This window comes from Mauremys reevesii, linkage group 4, assembly GCF_016161935.1.
Source record: "Mauremys reevesii isolate NIE-2019 linkage group 4, ASM1616193v1, whole genome shotgun sequence".
Taxonomy (NCBI): Eukaryota; Metazoa; Chordata; order Testudines; family Geoemydidae; genus Mauremys; species Mauremys reevesii.
Genome location: NC_052626.1, coordinates 71,526,245 through 71,548,320, shown reverse-complemented (window position 1 = coordinate 71,548,320; position 22,076 = coordinate 71,526,245). Strand labels below are relative to the sequence as shown.

At 42.3% G+C, this 22,076-nt stretch overlaps 1 protein-coding gene across 7 annotated transcripts in view; it reads right to left on the bottom strand.

Annotated features, from left to right (window-relative positions):
* Window positions 1–20,121, bottom strand: part of MYBPC3 (myosin binding protein C3) — a 107,205-nt gene extending 87,084 nt beyond the window's left edge. For 3 of the 7 annotated variants that reach the window (XR_005597653.1, XM_039535128.1, XM_039535129.1), the window contains exons 1-8: window positions 19,960–20,117; window positions 10,206–10,472; window positions 9,538–9,645; window positions 8,726–8,812; window positions 8,443–8,591; window positions 7,155–7,272; window positions 4,904–4,952; window positions 2,114–2,158 (exon numbers count right to left, since the gene is read on the bottom strand). Coding sequence is in view for 6 of the 7 variants with exons in the window: in XM_039535128.1 (XP_039391062.1) it covers window positions 2,114–2,158; window positions 4,904–4,952; window positions 7,155–7,272; window positions 8,443–8,591; window positions 8,726–8,812; window positions 9,538–9,645; window positions 10,206–10,472; window positions 19,960–19,984 (848 nt within the window). In the remaining variant the exon portion in view is untranslated. Of the gene's footprint in view, window positions 1–2,113; window positions 2,159–4,903; window positions 4,953–7,154; window positions 7,273–8,442; window positions 8,592–8,725; window positions 8,813–9,537; window positions 9,646–10,205; window positions 10,473–12,375; window positions 12,446–12,691; window positions 12,758–19,959 lie in introns of those variants that run through there. The other 4 variants (XM_039535133.1, XM_039535130.1, XM_039535132.1 and 1 more) reach the window with 4 other exon arrangements.
* Window positions 20,122–22,076: the final 1,955 nt, after the last annotated feature.

Genomic DNA, 22,076 nt, shown 5'->3' with positions numbered 1-22,076 from the left:
CGGGCTGACCTGCTCAGCCTGCTGCCGCTCTGGGGTTCCGGCTGCTGGTCCCTTGCCAGCCGGGGTCCCCGCCGCAGCCCCGCTTACCTTGCTTCCGGTTGGAGTTCCAGTGCAGGCCCCCTGCCAGACAGGGTCCAGGTCTCTGGCCCTGCTCAGCCCTACCAGCCACCAGCTCCACTCACCTCAGCTGCGGATCTGGGGTTCCAGCTGGTTAACAACTGTTCACTCAGAAGCCTGTGTGCAGCTTAAAGTATCCAGATAAGTGCCACCAGACACTGGAAAACTCAGCAAGGAAAAGCAAAGGCAAGGATCACACTAAACTAATAAGATCTGCATTTTAATTTAATTTTAAATAAAGCTTCTGAAAGATTTTGAAAACCTTGTTTACTTTGCATATAACAGTAGTTTGGTTATATGTTATAGATTTATAGAGAGACCTTCTAAAAAACGTTAAAATGCATTACCGGCACGCGAAGCTTTAAATTAGAGTGCATAAATGAAGACTCGGCACACCACTGCTGAAAGGTTGCCGACCCCTGTTATACACTGTGACTAATTTAGTGGCAAATACTAATCTAGAATATAATTTTAATCCCCCTTTTCCTGAATTAAAAAAAAAATTTCACACATATAATCAGTAGACCAATAAACACATTTCCCACATGCCCCAGGAAATTTGTGGAGCATTGCAGGAATCTTCCTTTAGAATCATAAGTGCTTTCTGGGGACTATAGATGTGGGGATGTGGAAACTGTTTTATGAGTTGTGACAGCATTAAGACAAATATCTTATGTATTTTTTTTAAATATGGCCCTCAAGTGACATCCTTTGTTGCACACATTATTGCTTTAAGAACACAGGAATTGCCATTATTGAATCAGGCTTTTGGTCCATGTTGCCCATTATTCTGTCTCCAATATTTGCCAGCACTGATTGCTTAAGAGGAAGTAATCTTGCTGAATGCCAGTAGACACTAGGCCAGAGAAACTCAAGGCGTCAGGAGCAAATGCAAGAAACAGCCTCAACAGATTAGTAAACAGTTCTGTTGATAAAGTGGGAATAGAATCCAGCTCCCACCTTCTGAGTTGCATTGACACTGCAAGGTTAATTGGAGTCAATAGCAGTAAAAACTTATTTTAGTCAGATCTGATTCTTAACATGCATTGGGGAAAGTTCTTTTGATTACAAAAGTGCCATTTTTACATAGTTGCTTTCACAACAGAATAACACTGTAATAGTTAATTTTCCCTATGTGGTGCCTAGACACTCTAGTATGTTGATAGGTGTATTGATTGATAGATAAGAAGAACTTGAATGGCAGAGGGGTTTAGTCATAGGTAAAGTCACTAATGTAAGGCCAGATTTCAAAATAGCTCAAGGCTAGATTTTCAAATGTTCAGCACCCACAATTCAGGTAGATTTTTCTAAAGAATTGAGCATCTAGCAGCTCCTATTCTGACACTTATGACTAGATTGTTCTAAAGATCACAGGTCCCAACATGTTAAGCTCTTTGAAAATCCTGGCTACCTATTTTGAAAAACTGGCCACTTTTTTTCTGGTGTCTAAATGGGAGCTGAGCTTTGTGGGTGCTGAGCTCTTCTGAAACTTCTTTAACTTCTAACTTCTGAAACGCAATGAAAGAGTTATACATTTGTAAAATAGGACATCTGAAAGCACTAGGAACAGAGGGGAATGGGATAGCACACAGGTATATTTTCATATCCAAGTGAGACTTTGTGTGGGAACAGTGAGGGAGGTGTAATCAGGATGTGTGTATGATAGGATGGCAGACGTGTATTCAGTTTGAGATTTTTCAGAGTCACAATTCTAAGAGGGTGCCATATGTCCAGCATGTGCCCTTCCTGTAAATGAATCTCTCTCACTGAAACATCAAAGTTCTCTACTCATCTCATTGCTTTATGCTTGTCTTACATGATCATTGTTTTTTTTTTCTAGTCACGTATAAGAGCTAAGTATAATTATTTATTTATTGTAATGAATTCAAATGTTCAAAATTAAATCTGCAGCAAGTTCTGATTCTCTTTACTGGTCAGAGAGAGAGAGAGAGTTCATTGAGGCTTGGGTCTGACTGCTGGCAGAAACCTGGGCTACCTGAGACAGGCTGCAGGCATCCGTCTTCCTCCTCCCACCAGGCTCCTGAGTGAGAGTCACAAAAACAGCACTTTAGATTTATGCACTTCAGTTTAATCTCTGCTGTCTTCTCACAGAACAACCTAAGATTCTCAAACTCCGAGCTCCACTGGCAAGTATGGAGTAGTTTTAGAAGTGCTCTTTCCCAAAGGAGCCTTTTCCATTCCAAAGGGAGAATTGCTACTGCCTAGTCCATGCAGCTGCATGTGGGGTCAGACATTCTAACCCTTCTGTACATTCACAGCTTGTCGTAAGGAATGTCTCGAGTCATCTACAAGTTTTTGCTTGGCTGTCCAAACACCTCCCTTCAGTTTCATAGAGACAAATGAATCCTAAATATCCTGCCAATCAAATGGGCAGGGCAATCTTGGGCCTTTCTTAAATTAAAATAGGTAATAATTGGAGATATACCAATCTCCTAGAACTGGAAGGGACCTTGAAAGGTCATCAAGTCCAGCCCCCTGCCTTCACTAGCAGGACCATTTTTTGCCCCAGATCCCTAAGTGGCCTCCTCAAGGATTGAACTCACAACCCTGGGTTTAGCAGGCCAATGCTCAAACCACTGAGCTAGCCCTCCCCCCTATAGTCAAACACTGCAAAAAGGTGTTGTGTAATGCAGTGTCTCTGGGTCTTGCGTTCTGCTGGACAGTAAAGGCAGTAAATGAAAATCTGGTGCAGTCCCTTCACAGAGACTTCCTAATACAGTCTAGTAAAGGAGGAAGGAATCTTCAGTCTTCAGCTCTGACCCACAGATGGAGCAAAGATAAATATGGTTATTTGGTTTGTGACAGGGTTTTGATGGGAAGGAGTTATGCTTCCTCCATGCTGACCTAAAAGTCCCTGAATCCAAAAGATTTATTAGGATTTTACACCCACATTGCACTCACTAGCACTAGATTTGTTGCTTTCGTTATCCTGCTAGCAGAAAGAAGAACTGTTGAATGCTAAATAAAGGACAACAAAGGCTTGGCCATGTAGACTTATGTTCAAGTGGAATCAGCCTGTGTCACAGCAGGACTGACCAGCTGCACACACGGATTCCATAATTACTGTTTAGTTAAAGTCTGCAAGACTTTTCTTGGTTCCTTGTGACAGAGTTGAGTGTAAAAGGCAGCTCTCATATAATAACAACTTGTGGAAAAACACAAGCAACTGACTATGCTGGATTTTCTCCTGTACTAGGAAAATTGGTTCAGGTGAAGTATAAGGGATGGAGTGATAAATTTCACTGTAGCTGCTATTGGGAGCACAGTAAAGATCATGCTAAAATTCCTTAAGGGATAGCACATATTGCCCTGGTGGACTGTACTTGTTACAGCTGATGGCTGTTGGAGTGTTTTTTATTGATAACTTAAGGAAAAAACACTCCAATTTACACACAAAATAAATGAATTTTCAGTAATGAATACAGTTGCAAGTTACTTCCTAAACTTTACCAAAAATCTGTAACAGCTCTTTCAATTTAACCAACAGAGGTCAGGGCAGCTCTATTAAGAGTTCCTAGGTCAATTGAGAATTTATTGCAGATCTGGGAAGAGTGGCCTTTCTCAACACCTATGCAATCCCTGAGGCTAGGGTTGCCAACTTTCTAATTACAGAAAACTAAACACTCTTGCTCTGCCCCTTCTCCAAGGCTGCCGCTCACTCTATTTCCCCTCCCTCAGTCACTCGCTCTCCCCCATCCTTGCTCACTCACTCATTTTCACCAAGCTGGGGCAGGGGGTTGGGGTGTGGGATGATGGCTCTGGGGTGGGGCTGGGGATGAGGGGTTTGAGGTGCAGGAAGAGGCTCCGGGCTGGAACTGAGGGGTTTGGAGTGTGGGAGGGGGTTTGGTGCTGGGGCAGGGGGTTGGGGTGCCGGGTTTGGGAGGGAATTTTGGTGTGGGAGGGGGTTCTGAGCTGTGGCTGGGGCATGGGGGGGTTGGGGTGCAGGCTCCAGGCGGCACTGACCTCAAGCGGCTCCTGGGAAGTGGCGACGTCCCTCCAGCTCCTAGGCAGAGGGGCAACCAAGGGGCTCCGCATGCTGCCACAGATGTCACCCCCACATCTCCCATTGGCTGCAAACTGCGGCAAATGGGAGCTGTGGAGCCAGCGCTTGGGGTGGCGCCTGTGGGCAGGGGGCAGTGTGCGGAGCCAGCCGCTTCCCGAGAGCTGGGTACGGAGCCTGCCTGCCCCGTGGGCGCTGCGCCCAACCAGACTTCTAGTGGCCTGGACGCCTGGCAACCCTACCTGTGGCTCTTAATAGTCTACACAACATTACAGTATGGTTATATTTAATTTTATTAATCAGCTATATACTGTTAATAGTGTTTATGTCCAAACTCTTGATCCCAGTCTAGTGCAAGAGTGTCTTAAGACACAAGTGGATCCTCGGGCTCACCTAAACCATTTTGGAAAGCATTGCTTGGTCCAAGCCATTCAGCCTGGGAACAACACAGGACTATTAGCTCCCCTGTTGATTTGTACCTGAAATGCTCTTTTCACACTGTAGAAAAAATAATTAGTGCAATTCTTAGAAAAATTATGTTTATTATCTCTGAAGATCGGGATTGTTGTTGCATAGTAAAGAGCCAACCTCTTTTAGATGATGTCTAGGAGTCAAGGGTGGCATTTTAGCCTTAGAAACACTTACACTATAGACGAACATATATATCTTAATAAATAATAGCTATTTGTACAAAAGTTTTCCTCGTACATGATCTTGTCTAGGAAGGTAATGAATTCCACATGGAAGCACAAGCTTCCTACTCACGTTCGTCGAAATGCAGTACGGATATCCATGTCTCCTGTTGCTGGTGCTTCTGATGTGGCATACAACAGAAAAGGAGGATGGGGAAAACAATTGAGTGTTCTTGGAAAAAGGGACAGCACCACTGCAATTTTTTTCCTTTCAAGCTATTTTTGTTTCAAATATCTTATATTTTAACTATGATTAATCACTTAGTGAATGGTGTCCATGGTTAGTGCAAGTAACTCTCTGGGATTCTATCTCAAGCTTCACATTAATTTGTAGTTTGACAGTGGGAAAGTCACATTGTCTTCTGTAAAATCTGGTCTGAATATTGATATCATGAATGCATTGAAATCCTCAGGTGAAAGGAGCTAGAGAAGGTCCAAATGGTAATATTATCATTAATGAACTATAATCGATCTGTAGAGGCAGAAGATAAATTCCCTTGATTAACAGAAGCATGGAGAGGTTTCCAGCTGGGAAGCTGCTTATAAAATGTTTGATTAATCTCCAATTTAAACCAGTTTCTGCTGGCATAGCCTAGGATGAAGAGCCTCCAGTGACTGAAAGTCAACTTATGCCCTATACCATCCTGGTTCCTGCAGCCAACCAGTGCTACCTCAGAAATGAGCAGTGCAGACTCCATGCATTCCTGGTCTGCCACTGCCTGTGAGGCATAGGCGCCATCTCCATGGGTTCTCCAGTGCTCAGTCACCCATGTAAAAAAATAGGGGGTGCTCAGCACCCACCAGCCATAGTGGTTACAGCCCCAGGGCTGGCTGCCTATCAATCAGCTGTTTGACAGGCCCCCGGGGCTGGCTGCTCATCAGCAAGTGGCTGGTGGGAGGCTCTTGGGAAGGGAGCGGTGGGCGGGTGGAGGGATCCTTGGATGAGGGGGCAGAGCGGGGACAGGAAGAAGCCCTGTGAGAGTGAAGAGAGGCCTCCGAGTAAAGTGGGGGTGTTCCACCCACCGGGAAAAACAAAAGTCAGCGCCTGTGCTGTGAGGCTCCTATGGAGCCCCAGTCACAAATTAAAGCTACCACTCCTCAGCACAACCCCTGAGGAAGGAGAGTGGTGCAAATACTGCACCAGCAAGGGTGAATCATGCTCCCACTGTCTTAGCCAAATCCCTGGTGACCTATTCTACACTAGAGGTAAATAGATGGTTAAATGTACTTCCCTTTTAATCACTGGTAAATTTTTACAATACAGCTGTCCTCAGGCACACGAGAGCAACTGTTTAGAGTAAATCCCTTGCTAAAACTAGTCAACTATGCTTGTTGCAATTTTATACTGCCAGAAGCTCCTGCAGTGCTTGAATTTGGCAGGAGGAAAGGAAGTAATAGTGTTAGCTTTCTGAACTTTTCCAAGTTTTTTTTCCTTTTTCTTTTCAAATTTCCATGTTCAAATACAGAGCCTTTGGCAACCTAGAAATGAGTTAATTCTCAGACTTTTATTTTTAAATTTTACTGAATTAGTGCTCATGGAAGTGTGGGACTGAAGTCTGGATAAAGTCAAGAATAATATAGGCTAATTCTTCTTTTGCTTACTTCATGATGTTCTTTCAGTGCATCTCAACCTGCCTTGAATTACTTACTACTTTTCTTTCTAGAGGCCATCCCCCTCCCCCATAGCCCTGCCAATGCATCTCAATCCACATCTGTTGCACTCCTGCTATTCTAGTTTTGGGCCTACATATAGCTCTGCCAGTTCCTCTCAAACCTGACCTACACCCTCTTCTGGTGGCCACTGTTTATTGGGGAGAGAGGTTACTCTGTACACAGAGAGGACAGAGTGAGGATAAGATAGAGCCTAACTTAGCACAGGGGTGAAAGTAACATTAAACTCTTTTTGGTACAGGGGCCTAGCTCTGGGCCCCTGGAAGGGGCGGGGCTGGGGGTCAGCCTCCCCCAGCCAGCCCATCCAAGCTGCCTGACCTGTGCCGCCCGGTACTCCGGCAGCGATTTAAAGGGCCTGGGGCTCCGGTTGCTGCCACGGTAGCGGTGGCTAGGAGCCCCGGGGCCTTTTTAAATCGCAGCTGCCCCTTTTGCTCCTGTCGGCAGCCCTGGGGGTGAGGATGGGAAAGGGGCAATGACATTAAAGCGCTGCCATGGCAGCGCTTTAAACAGGGTCCTTTGCCGCGGTAGTGCTTTAATGTCGGCTGCGTACAGGCTGGTACTGGCAGCTGCTTTTTACCAGTACGCTGTACCGGCCCACTTTCACCCTTCACTTAGCAACACATTTCTGTAATGTTGAAAACATATAATCTTACCATTGACAATCAGGCTGAAGTTACAGCTATCAAATTTGTCCTTTGTAGACACCTCACATCTATAACCCCCTGCGTAAGTCATTTTCGCTTGGATAATGTGCATTTCATAGATGTAAACCTAAAAAATAGATCAGCCCACAGAGCAAGGAAGTTAGAAAATAAAAGGGTAAAAAATGCATAGAAACATAGCATACCAGAACATGAACAGTGATAGACAAAGGCTGGAATTCGTTAAAAAACCCATTTTGGTCCCTGTACATGCAACTCTCTGTCTCACTTGTGGCTGGGTGAGGAGTTGTCATAAAGGTAAAATTTCTCTAATCCACTTTGAACACTTAAAGGACATTCTCTGCAGAGGTTTTCCAGGGGATAGGATGTTGATAGCAGCAAATCCTACTGTTGTATTAGTCTGTGATTTTATACATACAGACACCACACTCATCAGGTAAAGTAGCTGCATGCTTGTGGACAAGGGGAACAGGTCCTCCATCTCCAAAAAACATAGGCCTTTATCTACAGCTAATAGAGCAGTTCCATAAATTCAGCCTTCAGATGGATTGGTGTTACTGATGGGGAAATCTATCATATTCCATCCAGTAGAGGGAAGTGGAGATGCATACACATAGCAAGTATATCACAAACTATAACACTAGCGTGATCCCTACAGGGGGAGAGAGTGACGCACTACAGGCTTCTTTGTGTTCCAGGTGTCTGTCTGTCTCTGGGCTAGACAATTCGTGTTATAGACTCATTTATGGTGGGAATGGATTTTTGTTGAGCAATTTATGATAATTTACCCACTGTAATAAAGCAGTTAATTTCAGCGCCAATGTATGCGTGGCTAGTGTCTCTGAATATTCCTGTAAGGATAATTATACAAAAAGATCATGGAAAATTGCCATACTAGATGAGTCCAATGGTCTGTCTAACTCAGGATACTATCTCTGACAGTGACCAATACCAGCTGAGAGTCAGGTGCAAGGAATCCTGTAGTAGGCAGTTACAGATTAACCTGCTGCAATGAGATGTTCAGCCCACACCACCCCTGAAGGGATTAAAGTGGCTCAGAAGAGGATAATTAACATGGAAGGCTGCACCTGGGGTGGGGCTGAGGCTTGTCTAGTTTTGTCTAGATCCTCTGACTATAGATCTATAGATCTATATCCATAATTAGAATACTGTGTGCCTTAGTACCAAAATGTGTCACTACCAGGAAAGAGGTCTTTTCCCCCAGAACAAGGTTTAGTGGCTAGGAGAGAGATTAAGAGCTCTGCTTTGCTGGCTGTACCTTGTTGTTTCGGTCATAGCTGTCATGCAGCTGGAGATGTTTCCCCACTTTGCTTCCCAGGTCCATCCACTTTCCCTTGAACCATTTCACTGATGGTTTCTTCAACATGCTGGCACTTGCCACTTTGCAAGTGAATGTGATGTTTCCACCTTGAAAGGGAGACAGGTTAAGATAAGGCTGTGAGTGATGTTTAGTATTTCTGTTAGATCGTTGCTATTGTACTGTATATAGAGAGACAAAGGTAGCAGCTTAGCAGTTTACAAAAATCAGGTCTTTTACTCACCGACAGTCACTTCTCCATCCCGAGGCCGTGTCACGAAGAGACCAACAGGGTCCAGAGGCAGCTCTGGCTGAGCCTCAGGAGCTGGAACTGAAACAAATATCTGGCTTTATTAACTATCTTTCCATTTCAGCCTCTGTCCTAATCTATATAGTGAATCCTTTACATCATTTCAATGTTTCCCTCAATATTCTTCTCCACTCAGATATTTCCTATTTCATCCATAGCTCCTTATTCCCACTTGGCTGGGGCTTATCACTTGTCTTCTTCTCCAGGTCCTGTTTTCTCCCACCACCAATGTTGGGATTCCTTGTCCCTATTCTTTCTTTCAGTGGGTCAAGTAGGGCAGTGGTACACACAGGTCTTCCAGGGGGGTACATCAACTTATTTAGATATTTGCATAGTTTTACAACAAGCTACATAAAAAGCAGTAGCAAAGTCAGTACAAACTAAAATTTTATACAGCCATGATTGATTGATTTGGTGATCCCTCAATTCAAGGATGATCTGTACCATTGTCTACCATAATGACTAATTTATACTGCTTGATATACCATACGCTGAAATGTAAGTACAATATTTATATTCCAATTGATTTATAATAATATGGTTAAAATGAGAAAGTAAGCAATTTTTCAGTAATAGTTGCTGTGACACTTGTATTTTTATGTCTGATTTTGTAAGAACCTAGTTTTTAAATTAGGTGAAACTTAGGGGTACACAAAAGAAATTAGACTCCTGCAAGGGGTACAGTAGTCTGGAAAGGTTGAGAGCCACTGGATTAGGATTAGTTTTAGCATTTATTTTTTTTTAACCTTCAGAACTCTTGCTGCATTCTGTTGGTTGTGTCTCTGCTGGTGTAGGTAACTCTGAAACAATTGGGGTACAAACCGCTTCAGTAGGAAGAACTGCCTCAGACTTTTCTGAAATGGAATGGAAAGCAAGGTTACAGAAAGCCATGTATTTCTGGGATATACTTGAGAGAGTTGTGCAGAGGAGCATCTCTTCAGTGAGACTTAGGAAATGCACAGGAATTTGGCTATTGTCTTGTAGAGCTTAGAAGGTGCATTGCCTTGGAAGGTACCAGCCTTATGGGGTTTCTAACCAGATAAGAACAGCTTACCTTTGCCAAGCTTTGAGCTGTGATGGCTAAGAACCCTCTTCTCTCTCTCAAAAGAGATGTTTGAATTTTTAAATGCCATAATTTTGACATACTGAATTTTAGATGTTTTGAAGAATAATTTTTCTATCTTTTGGCTTCTGTGATGTACATAGAAACAGCAGAGATGAATGTAGCTATTTTTATTTATGAACTTTTAAAAACAATTTGCTTGTGTGTGAGATTCAGGCACCAGAGGGCAAATAAAAATAAACCCCTCATTTATTATTATTAAAATCTCATTTTTATGGGCCCAGCTCATGATTTCTGAATGATTGAGTTGGCAATTCTGAATAAGCTATAGTGGTTTAGAAGATACCATACCTGGCTCTTTGACCTTGAGGTCAAATTTGACTTTGGAACTCCCTGCAATTACAGCATATGTCGCATCATCCTCTCTTCCAGTGTTATTGATAGTCAGTGAATGCTTGTTCCCCTCAGCCTTGATGATATACTTCTCACTTTCAAACATTTCTGCTCCAGCTCGCTGCCACTTCACTTTGATGCCAGTCTTTTCAGTCTCTGCTTCAAACACAGCTGTGTCTCCTTCCACTACCTCTGTTGTCTTTGGCTTCTTGGTGAAAGCAGAAGCTAAAAAGAGAGAGGGTTCACCTGTTTGTTTTCTTGTAGGCAGACTTTGTGTCTACAACAGCTTTTGTCTGCCTTCCCTTCCCCGCAGTCTACCTCCCACCTGCCTCCGCAAAATGTGAATATAACAGTTTCCACAACTGTGGAATGGTCAGACCAATTTAACAGGACTCTGCAAAGACTTAGCTTTAGATCTCAGTTAATTGATTCTGTATCTGTAATTGACGTGTCAAATCTCCATATTGTCATGAAATAATACATAATGGATTGAAAACTGTTCCCAAACAAAGGACCCTGCTTAAGTCAGAAACACTACCTGTCTTCCTGTACCTCTATTCAAACCAATATTTCTACAGTTGTGATTTTCTAATTCTTCCCCTTGGGTGTGATGGTATGTGTCATGATGATGAAGTACATACACATAAAGCTGTCTCCTTGAGTTTCCCATGCAGTTTTTTTTAGATACAGGATTCACATTCACATCCTGTCCTAATTGTTGCCTTAATTTGTGTTAAACAGATATTGCATTGCAGGGTAGCTTAATTTCATTGAGTAATGTGATTCCTGTATATATAGTGGTAAGTGCACTCCAAGATCCATTTGGGGGTGAAAAGCACTATGGGTAAAATTTTCACAAGTGCCTAAGCTCTTAGCCACTTCTGAGAATTTTGCACTGTGTCAGTGTAAGTGATTATTATTCTAACTGACTGCTTTGGTGTGAAATAATGCCTTAATACTGTGCAGTGAGGAGAGCTGAGTGAGACTTCTCTTTGATCTCCTTCAGGTACATCTACATCATGAGCAGCAATGAGTCTCAGAGTGACAGTCTTGGGCTCATAGGACTCATGCTGCAGCACTAAAAATAGCTGTGATTTTGCAGGTCAGGCTAGGCTCTGAAGCCTAGGGAAAGGCTTCTGAGTCTGACCGCCAGCCTGAACTACAATATCTACACAGCTATTTTTTGTGCCATAGTGTGAGCTCAAGTCTGTTGACCTGGGCTTTGAGACTTGATGCCACTTGCTATGTAGACAAACCTATAGAGGGCACACCAATGGTCCAAATAATGAGTGAGGTATAGGTTTATTTTTTCAAATTACATGAGCCAAGAATGCTGGCTAGTGTTTTTTTTTCCAAATTGAAATAAAAGTAAATAGTTCCATCTAAACGGATTTAAACATTAAATTAATTTAAGAATTTGTTTTCATACTAACATTTTGAAGAACAAATTTTAAGTAGCAACTTTTTTCAGCCTTAAATTTCTCTCCTAAAATGTGATTTACTGTTGCTTACTCTCTGGAGATTATTCTTTGGTTACCTGTAGAAACATCAGTCATTTAAAAAAAAAATTAGGAACATAAGTGTGACAGATTGGGTCAGAGAAACCCCCTTGGGACTGGCACCTGGTGTGCTGGGACTACCTCTGAGCCTGTTTTCCCTGCCAGCTTGAGACTCCTGTACCTTGCCTTGTTTAAGCCAGACACGCTTGCCTGCCGCAAACACAGATCCAAGTCTTAACCACGTCCCCCACAAGTTGCAGGCTTAGCTGAAAACATCTTAAGAAGGGCTCCTGTCTCCAGAAATCAGATGCCCAGCTCCTAATGGGGTCCAAACCCCAAATAAATCTGTTTTACCCTGTATAAAGCTTTACAGGGTAAAATCATAAATTGTCCACCCTCTGTAACACTGATAGAGAGAGATGCACATCTGTTTGCCCCCTGCCCCCAAGTATTAATACATACTCTGGGTTAATAAAATCACTTTTTACTTATTAATTAAATACAAAAAGTAGGATTTAAGTGGTTCCAAGTAATAAAAGACAGAACAAAGTAAACTACCAAGCAAAATAAAACAAAACCACGCAAGTCTAAGCCTAATACAGAAAAAACTAAATGCAGGTAAATCTCACCCTTAGATGTTCCAATAAGCTTAATTGACTGATCAGCCTCCTTCTACTCTGGGCCCAGTCCTTTCTCCTGGTACAGTCTTTGTTCCAGTTCAGGTGGTAGCTAGGGGATTTCTCATTACTGCTGCCCCATTTGTTCTGTTCCATCCCCTTATATAGCTTTTACACAATGTGGGAATCCTTTGTCCCACTCTGGGTTCCCACCCCTCCTTCTAAATGGAAAAGCACCAGGTTACAGATGTATTCCAGTTCAGGTGACATGATCACTGTAAGACTTCATTACCCACTTGCCAGCACATAGGTATACAGGAAGACTTACAAGTCAACAGAGCCATTCCAACTGTGACAGATTCAGACCAGAGCAATAAAAGAGAGTGGTGGAAGGCAGGTATATCAGCCTTCAGAATGAGCAAGTCCCTGTTCTCTGGATAGCCAAACAAAGGCTACTCCAGGCCAATTAAGACACCTGATGCCAATTAACCAATTAAGGCCGTTAGGCTAATGGAGACAGCTGGAACCAATCAAGGTCCCACTTATACTGTTTAAAAGCTCTTCTTCCACTGCCCTCCAGGGAGCTGAGGTGAAAGGAGCTGGAGAAGAGGAAGCATTGCTGAATCCTGAGGTAAGGGTGAAGCTAGGAAAAGGGGACCATAGGGGAAGTGGCCCAGAGAATCAAAGCAGCATCAGTGGTGAAGGGAAAGCCACCAACAGCTGCTACCATTAAGGTCCCTGGGATGGAACCTGGAGTAGAGGGTGGGCCTGGGTTCCCTCCCCCAACCCCCCATACTCTACAGAGATCCCCTGGAGAAAGGAAGCAGGAGGCTGAACTGCGCCTACTGAGCTCTTTGGAGCAACGGAGACTGTTGGGTATTCTCTCTTCCCATCTCCCATACTGGCCGGTGATGAAAGTAACTCAATAGGCGGTGACTCTTGCTACTACACTGAGAAAGGGAGGTCACATTGGGGCCTTATTGAGTTTCTGAGGCCACTGAATCTGCCCAGAAGAGTGGGACCTACCAATACAGGGTTGGAACTTTGTCACGCAACCAGTTGTCCTGGTTAATGGGAGCCATCAAGATTCCAAGCCACCATTAATGGCCCACACTTTGCTTAATTACAATAGGACCTCAGAGTTATATTTCATATTTCTAGTTTCAGATACAAGAATTATACAAATAGGATGACCACACTCAGTAAATTATAAGATGTGTAATGATACCTTACCAGAGACATTTTGCATGAAGCATATTCTAGTTACATTATATTTACACTCATTAGCATATTTTCATAACATCATATGGAGTGCACTATCACAGTAAGAATTTATGTACTGTAATAAACCAACACCATCTAGTTCAGTATCTATTCCTACTGCCATATCAGAATATAAATGGTATATTTAGTTTGGTATACCACCTCTTGTACCAGAATAAACCAGTGGTTCATTTAGTCTTGCTATCTTTTCTTTGATAGTGGCTAATGCTCAAGCCTTCTCCAGCAGGATAAAACCACCCTAAAGTTGGGCCTTATAACTTTATTCCACCTATCTGCATTCAAATGTCTAATCTGTTATTGAAAGTTACTAAAATATTTGCCTACATAATACTCTGACACTATTTCTGCTAATTAATAACATGCTGTGTCAAAAGTTTCCTTTACATGCCCCCTTAATCAAATTGGTGCTTTCCTCAGCGCTGAGAATTCAAGTAACAGTAAAGTGACTAAGATGAACGAGTGTAAGGGCAGATTATTCATTTTGGTTGATATGCATACTTGGTGGGCATGTCTGGAGCATGTACCATCTCCTGACTTGCCTCACTGAGGTGACTTCAACTCATTGGCGTCCTGTCTCCTTATTTGGAAATGTGGCAATATATTGTGATTAAGAGTTATTACTTTGTGTTCAGATTAGGGCACTAGTCAAATCTCTTGTCATTTGTTAATCTCCACAAAATGTGCACATACTTAAGAACACCAGCTATCAAGATTCTTGTTCATACTTTGAATCTTTTTTAATAAATCATTGTAGCACCTTTTTGTTGACTTTCCCCATTCATTGATCATGTTTTCCTAATCAATTCTAAATTCCATTGCCTATTTAGTTATTTCCACTTCTGCAAATTTCATGTCTCTTTTTCATTGTGTGTGTCTTTGTTTTTACTCCGGCAGCTACCTTAGCTTCCAAATACACCTCAGTAAATCTGAGAACTAGCTTTAAACTTTTGATTCCACTTTTTAAATATAAGTGAACTGAAGTGTGAAATACTCTAAAATGTTTGGGTCATATTCATGCTTCATCATGCACTCTACTTCTTATAGCTGATCTATTGCTAGTAATACTATCTGTCCATTGTGCACCATCTAGATAGGTCTGCCAGTTTTCTTCAATGGAGTTACACCAGCAAAGAATCTGACCCATGCCCTTTGCTTAGTTATAATACTTTGCACTTCTATAGCACCTCCCCTCCCTCCCTTCCTGAAAGCAACAGCAAACAATCGTTTCGTGCCTTTTTTTCCTGGGTTATCCATGCAGACACCATAGCACGGCAAGCATGGAGCACGCTCACCTGCACACTGCTTTTGTGAGCATTGTAAACACCTTGCGTATTATCCTGCAGTATGTGCAGAGCCTAGCTAGGAGCCGCCAACACAAGGACACAGACGTTCCTGAAAGCACGGGATGTGGCAGTTGAGATATCATGGTGGCATTGGGACATGTGGATACGGTGGAACGCCAATTCTGGGCCCGGCAAACAAGCACAGACTGGTGGGATCGCATAGTGTTGCAGGTGTGGGATGATTCCCAGTGGCTGCAAAACTTTCATGGAACTTTGTGAGTTGCTTTCCCCGACCCTGAAGTGCGGGAATACCAAGATGAGACCTGCCCTGACAGTTGAGAGGCAGTAGCCTTGTGGAAGCTTGCAAAGCCTGACGGCTACCAGTCAGTCGGTAATCAATTGGGAGTGGGCAAATCTACCGTGGGGGCTGCTGTGATCTAAGTAGCCAAGGCAATCAATAACCTTCTGCTAACAAGGGTAGTGACTCTTGGAAATGTGCAGGTCATAGTGGATGGCTTTGCTGCAGTGGGGTTCCCTAACTGTGGTGGGGCGATATGTGGAACACATATCCCTATCTTGGCACCGGACCACCTTGCCAAAAAGTACATAAACAACAAGGGTACTTCTCAATGGTGTTGCAAGCACTGGTGGATCACAAGGGCCGTTTCACTGACATCAAAGTGGGCTGGTTGGGAAAAGTGCATGACTCTCACATCTTTCAGAACTCTGGGCTGTTCGAAAAGCTGCAAGAAGGGACTTTCTTCCCAGACCAGAAAATTACCTTTGGGGATGTTGAAATGCCAATAGTTATCCTTGGGGACCCAGCCTACCCCTTACTCCCATGGCTTATGAAGTTATACACAGGCAGCCTGGACAGCAGTAAGGAGCAGTTCAACTATAGGCTGAGCAAGTGCAGAATGGTGGTAGAATGTGCCTTTGGATGTTTAAAAGGGTGCTGGCGCTGTTTGCTGAGTAGGTCAGACCTCAGCGAAAGCAATATTCCCATTGTTATTGCTGCTTGCTGTGTGCTCTTTTATACCTGTGAGAGTAAGGGAGAGATGTTTATGGTGGGGTGGGAGGTTAAGGCAAATCGCCTTGCGGCCAATTTTGAACAGCCAGACACAAGGGCAATAAAAAGAGTGCACACTGCTTAAACACAAAAAAGAAGCTTACAAGAAGTGGAAGATTGGACAAATGACCAAGGAGGAGTATAAAAATATTTCACAGGCATGCAGGAGTGAAATCAGGAAGGCCAAATCACACTTGGAGTTGCAGCTAGCAAGGGATGTTAAGAGTAACAAGAATGGTTTCTTCAGGTATGTTAGCAACAAGAAAAAAGTCAAGGAAAGTGTGGGCCCCTTACTGAATCAGGAAGGCAACCCAGTGACAGAGGATGTGGAAAAAGCTAATGTACTCAATGCTTTCCCCCCCCCACCTCTGTCTTCACGAACAAGGTCAGCTCCCAGACTACTGCACTGGGCAGCACAGCATGGGGAGGAGATGACCAGCTCTCTGTGGAGAAAGAAGTGGTTCAGGACTATTTAGAAAAGCTGGACAAGCACAAGTCCATGGAGCCGGATGCGCTGTATCTGAGGGTGCTAAAGGAGTTGGTGGATGTGATTGCAGAGCCATTGGCCATTATCTTTGAAAACTCATGGTGATCTGGGGAGGTCCCGGATGACTGGAAAAAGGCTAATTTAGTGCCCATCTTTAAAAAAGGGAAGAAGGAGGATCTGGGGAACTACAGGTCAGTCAGCCTCAGTCCTTGGGAAAATCATGGAGCAGGTCCTCAAGGAATCAATTCTGAAGCATTTAGAGGAGAGGAAAGTGATCAGGAATAGTCAGCATGGATTCACCAAGGGCAAGTCATACCTGACTAACGTAATTGTCTTCTGTGACGAGATAACTGGCTCTGTGGATGAGGGGAAAGCAGTGGATGTATTATTCCTTGACTTTAGCATAGTTTTTGATACGGTATCCCACAGTATTCTTCCAGCAAGTTAAAGAAGTATGGGCTGGATGAATGGACTATAAGGTGGATAGAAAGCTGGCTAGATCGTCAGGCTCAACGGGTAGTGATCAATGGCTCCATGTCTAGTTGGCAGCTGGTATCAAGCGGAGTGCCCCAAGGGTTGGTCCTTGGGCTGGTTTTGTTCAATATCTTCATTAATGATCTGGAGGATGGCGTGGACTGCACCCTCAGCAAGTTTGCAGATGACATTAAACTGGGAGGAGTGGTAGATACCCTGGAGGGTAGGGATAGCATACAGACGGACCTAGACAAATTAGAGGATTGGGCCTAAAGAAATCTGATGAGGTTCAACAAGGACATGCACTACAGACTAGGGATCAAATGGCTAGTCAGCAGTTCTGCAGAAAAGGACCTAGGGGTTACAGTGGACGAGAAGCTGGATATGAGTCGACAGTGTGCCCTTGTTCCCAAGAAGGCTAATGGCATTTTGGGCTGTAAGTTGTGGCATTGCCAGCAGATCGAGGGATGTGATCATTTCCCTCTATTTGACATTGGCCCAGTAAATGTACATGTATCTGAATGACAAAGATTGGTACTACTAATCTTATTAAATGTCTACAAATGATAGTAACGATTATTTATCAGGCTCTTGTAATATCATGATCTGAGATGTTGTAACTTTGCTGGGCTAGAAATCAATGCAGTATGTATGTCAATGGAAAAGCTGGAATCTTAGCTTTCTAGTGGGTTCCAAATGTATTTCTAGCCACAAGAAGTCATGAGATGATAAAACTGTTACTGACTATGTGTAAAATCCGGGATAAAAGTCCAGTGTAACTTTTGCTTCCTCTCCTCACCACCCCCTGTTTTTGTCTTTCCCATATAAGGGAGAAAAGGAGGAAACATTTTTTATTATAATTCACTTTTTTAAAAAGATTGGCAACTGTTTCAAAGCGTTGCAGCTATCAAAGGCTTGTTGCATGTGTGCATATGCATTATCACAGGGAGATTATAAATCAGTTATTACTATGATTCTAGCAATAATATCTTAAATCAATATTAAATAAGTAGCCCTGAAATAGCACTTTGACAGTTATTGAACTTAGGAGAAAAAGACCTTTATTGGAATAAAGTGCCTCTCTCACTTTCAAGAAGTCAGTTCCATGTTTGTTTAAAGTATTTAGGTCTAAATTCTATAGGTCCTGACAATAATCAATGTTTAAGAGGTTGCTCAAACTGGAAATCACCACAGAAATCGTAAATGCTTTTAGAGAGAATAACCCCTCTTCAGTCCTTTGTTTTGTGAAGAAATTGAATGATGCCTCATAGAATCACTGGTAATGTATTTATTGAATAATTAGAAATAAGAGGAAAAATACCAGAAAACCTACATGAAGGATATAGTTTAAGTGTTTAAGGATGTTTTTGTTCATAATGAAGAGGCTCTTACTGAGCTGGTTTGAGTATAAGCTTTCTGAATATTCTGTCTGCCAGGCACTTCCCTTGGTCTGGATACATGCCCTTATTTATGAGGCCTGGGTCTCTGGAATTCTTTAGTGTAAAGTGCCAGAGGCAGCAAATGTGGCTGCTCAGAGAACATAAAATACCAAATGTTTCAACCAAAAGTGCTTCCTAATGTATCTAGGTTTGAACAAGTAAGGAAGATTTCCTCTCTGTCCATCCTAACAGTATATTGCTAAGGAACTGAACAGCCATCAAGCTGTACACAAGCCTCAAATAGCTTAAAATAAATACTAAGTAGCTGCTATTGACAATCCCTGAAAGGTGTATGCTTTTAAGAAGTCACATGTACACCTGAACAGACCTGTACAGTGTACATGAGCGATTCCGATCTGAATCACTCCAGATTTATACAAGTCTCACTGAGAGCAGATTCTGTTCTTGAGTGTAAACACTCAGACTTAGTATAATTTTCAATTTTTGCATGTTCCTATACAGAATTTTTAAATATCCATAACTAACTTTCAGCCCCTTCTTTGAAGTTAGTTGTGGACATACGGTGTTCTCATGGTCCTCTTTTGACTCACATGGGCAGATGCCCTCTAAATACTCTCCACCCAACTCTGCCTTACGGGTGGGAATGGTGGTGCATCTTCCTACACAAGTTTCCTGTAACTTGCACCCTTTCCCCACACCTCTCATAGCTCTCCTCTTTCAACATAGGCAGGTGGCTTGTGACTAGCTTCTTGGTTCTAAATATTAAAGCAAAGGAATAATTAGGAATGTCCTAAATCTGTTTTGTTCTGCGTGTTTCCTTTCTGTAAGAGTGGGAGGGAAGTGCTAAGCTGCCTCCATGATATTGGTAGACTGCTCTGACCTATTTCAATAGAGGAGAAGTTATCTTCTGGCTCACTGGAGTGGGGAGGAGAGGAAAGGGAACTGCCTAGGGAGATTGCAGAAGCTCCTTCACTGGGGGTTTTCAAAAGGAGGCTGGATAGCCATCTGTCTTGGATGGTTTACACAGCAAATCCTGTATCTTGGCAGGGGGTTAAACTATATGACCCTTGCGGTCCCTGCTAACCCTGTGATTCTATGTATAAACCCCTCAGAGTTCCCTGTTTCCCTAGAGCTATAGTGTGCCTGCCTGTCTGTCTGAAAGAGAGAGCAAAATGTGAACCAGCTGCTATGAACTTTTACTTTACGCTGGAGATTTTATGCCCAAGAATTCTACCACAGGCTGTTTATTATTGTCTGGAAAATACCCAGGAGAAGGACTGTGAGCTATTTTCACTGCCCTGATGGTGCCTAGGAGAAGAAGTGAAAGGAATTTCAATGGAACAGTTTAATTTTTGTCCTTTTCCCTCAGCCAAAGCTTCTGGAGCTAATTACTTGGGTGGGAGTTTCTGAGTTATCCCTCATCTCCCTGTGAGCTCTCTGAATCCATCTTTTTTTATTAAATTTTTACAAAATATCACTTTATTTTTTTCTCTATTTTTGTTTCTCTGATATAGGGACAGCTGCTCTGCTTGGCAGTCACTCTCTCAGCCAGGCTACGCTCAGGTTCATTCTCTCTCTCTCTCTCTCTGTTGTCCTTACCTGTTTTCTTTGCAGGCTCTGGCATCTTGATTTTTGTCTTTCTTGAAACTCCCAGTGGTGCCTCAAAGCCAGGGTCTGAGCTGAACTGGAGTGAGACTGCAGGACTTTTGAGACCCCCTTAACACTGGCTGGAAGTCCCCATCCTGCTCCTCCCCTTTGATTCCCCCACTCTTGTCACCAGCGGCACCTTATCAACAGCAGGGCACATTTGACAGAATACATCAGCCAGGATAAATATAGCCAAGTCCTGGAGCCAGACAGTTCAAACCACCCAAGAATGGACACTTCAGTTTTGTTGGGAAGCTGGTACAAACACAATGCACAGAATTATGCTCCTCTGTCTGCTTCTCCACATCACATGCATACATCTTTCTTTCCCCATATATGTTCTAGTCCCCAGTTGGATATGTGCCATGTCAAGAAATCTGACATTGTCCATGTTTCTAGCAGTCATTTAAACTAGATATGACAATGAATAGTTCCATATATCAGTTCTGTAATTATCTGTGCATCTGTTTATATTATCTGTCCTATTTCAGTCCTTGTTCAAGACTGACACAATTATAACACTGACAACTCCTCAAACAAGAACTTCATTCTCATTTCTTCTTTATTATTAAATGTAGTGCCATTAGATCTGAATATGGCTCTTCATGGAGAAACAAATTTCTCCAAAGACCTACAGATTTCTGACATTGACAGTCAAAAGTGGCAAGCACTACACTAGCTTCAACTTTCCCTCACCCCTGTAACACAAATCTGTTGGAAGCTGGAAAATCCTATATATATATATATATATATATATATATATATATATATATATATATATATATATATATATATATATATATATATATATATATATATATATATATATATATATATATATATATATATATATATATATATATATATATATATATATATATATATATATATATATAATTTTTTTTAACTCGAGCACCATTTTAATAAGATCCAGATGTGGGCAAGATGCATCCTAACTTTCAAATTTAGCTGAACCCTGTCAAGAAGTTCATGCAGATCCTCCCCAGAAAACTTCTCTGATACTGCCCTTTGGTTCATCAAGCATTGTCATTTACTTGTATTTTCAGTAAAGTAAAACTAACAATTGTGGCCAATGGAATTCCTGATCACTTTTCTTCTTCTTAGTGATTTAAGCATTCACATCTGTCATAGGGAAGAGGATTTTCCCCTCTTCTTTCCTGAGCTGTTTTTGGACTATGTATTCACTTAGTGAGATCAGATCTAATGCCAGAAACTGGTTTTGTTCCAATTTGTGCATTCTGCCAATGTTTTACTTCACCCAAGACTCTAGTTGACTAAATTCCCCATGTAATAGGAAGAGGCATTAACTTAAGTCATCAGAGTACCTGCTGAAAGAGAGCACAGAAATGAACCAGGAGTAGGACCCATTAGGTTGTACATGCCTGTGTCTCCCAGATGTCAGCACCACATCAATCCAGGTGTTTCCTGAAACAACAATTTTTTTACAAGGAAAATTAGCCAACTGAAAGCCATATTGGCTATATGTAAATTCCAGATGGTCCCCATCAGACCCTCCAAAATCAAGTATTCTGCACCATGGAGGTCATTTCCTCTCTCTTTGAAAGTGTTTTATTGAAAGAGTATTTACTGATGTACTTAGGCCTTTGATCCAGTAAAGCACTTACTCATGTGTTTAAGTGCTTTGCTAGATCTTGGCCTTACAGCCTGTTGAGCCATAGAGATTTGTTTACCACCAACAAAATCTCACACTTGTATTAACGTCAACTAAAAACCATGTAAATGAAAATAAATCTGTAAATGTAGATTGAGATGGAATGTATTTATGTATTAAATTTAGGAATTGCCACACTGGATCAGACTAATGTCCCTCTAATCCCGAATCTTGTCTTTGACAGTGATCAGAACCTGATGGTTCAGAGCAAGGGTTAAGAACCCTGCAATAGGTAGCAAAAGGATAAGCTGCCCCCTATATTGGGTCTCATCCTAGTGTCTAATATTAGAGACTAGCTTAAACCAGAATGTTCAGAGTTGTCATAATTAACAACAATTTTGGAAAGAATATTAAACCTTGTGCTTCATTCTTTCCA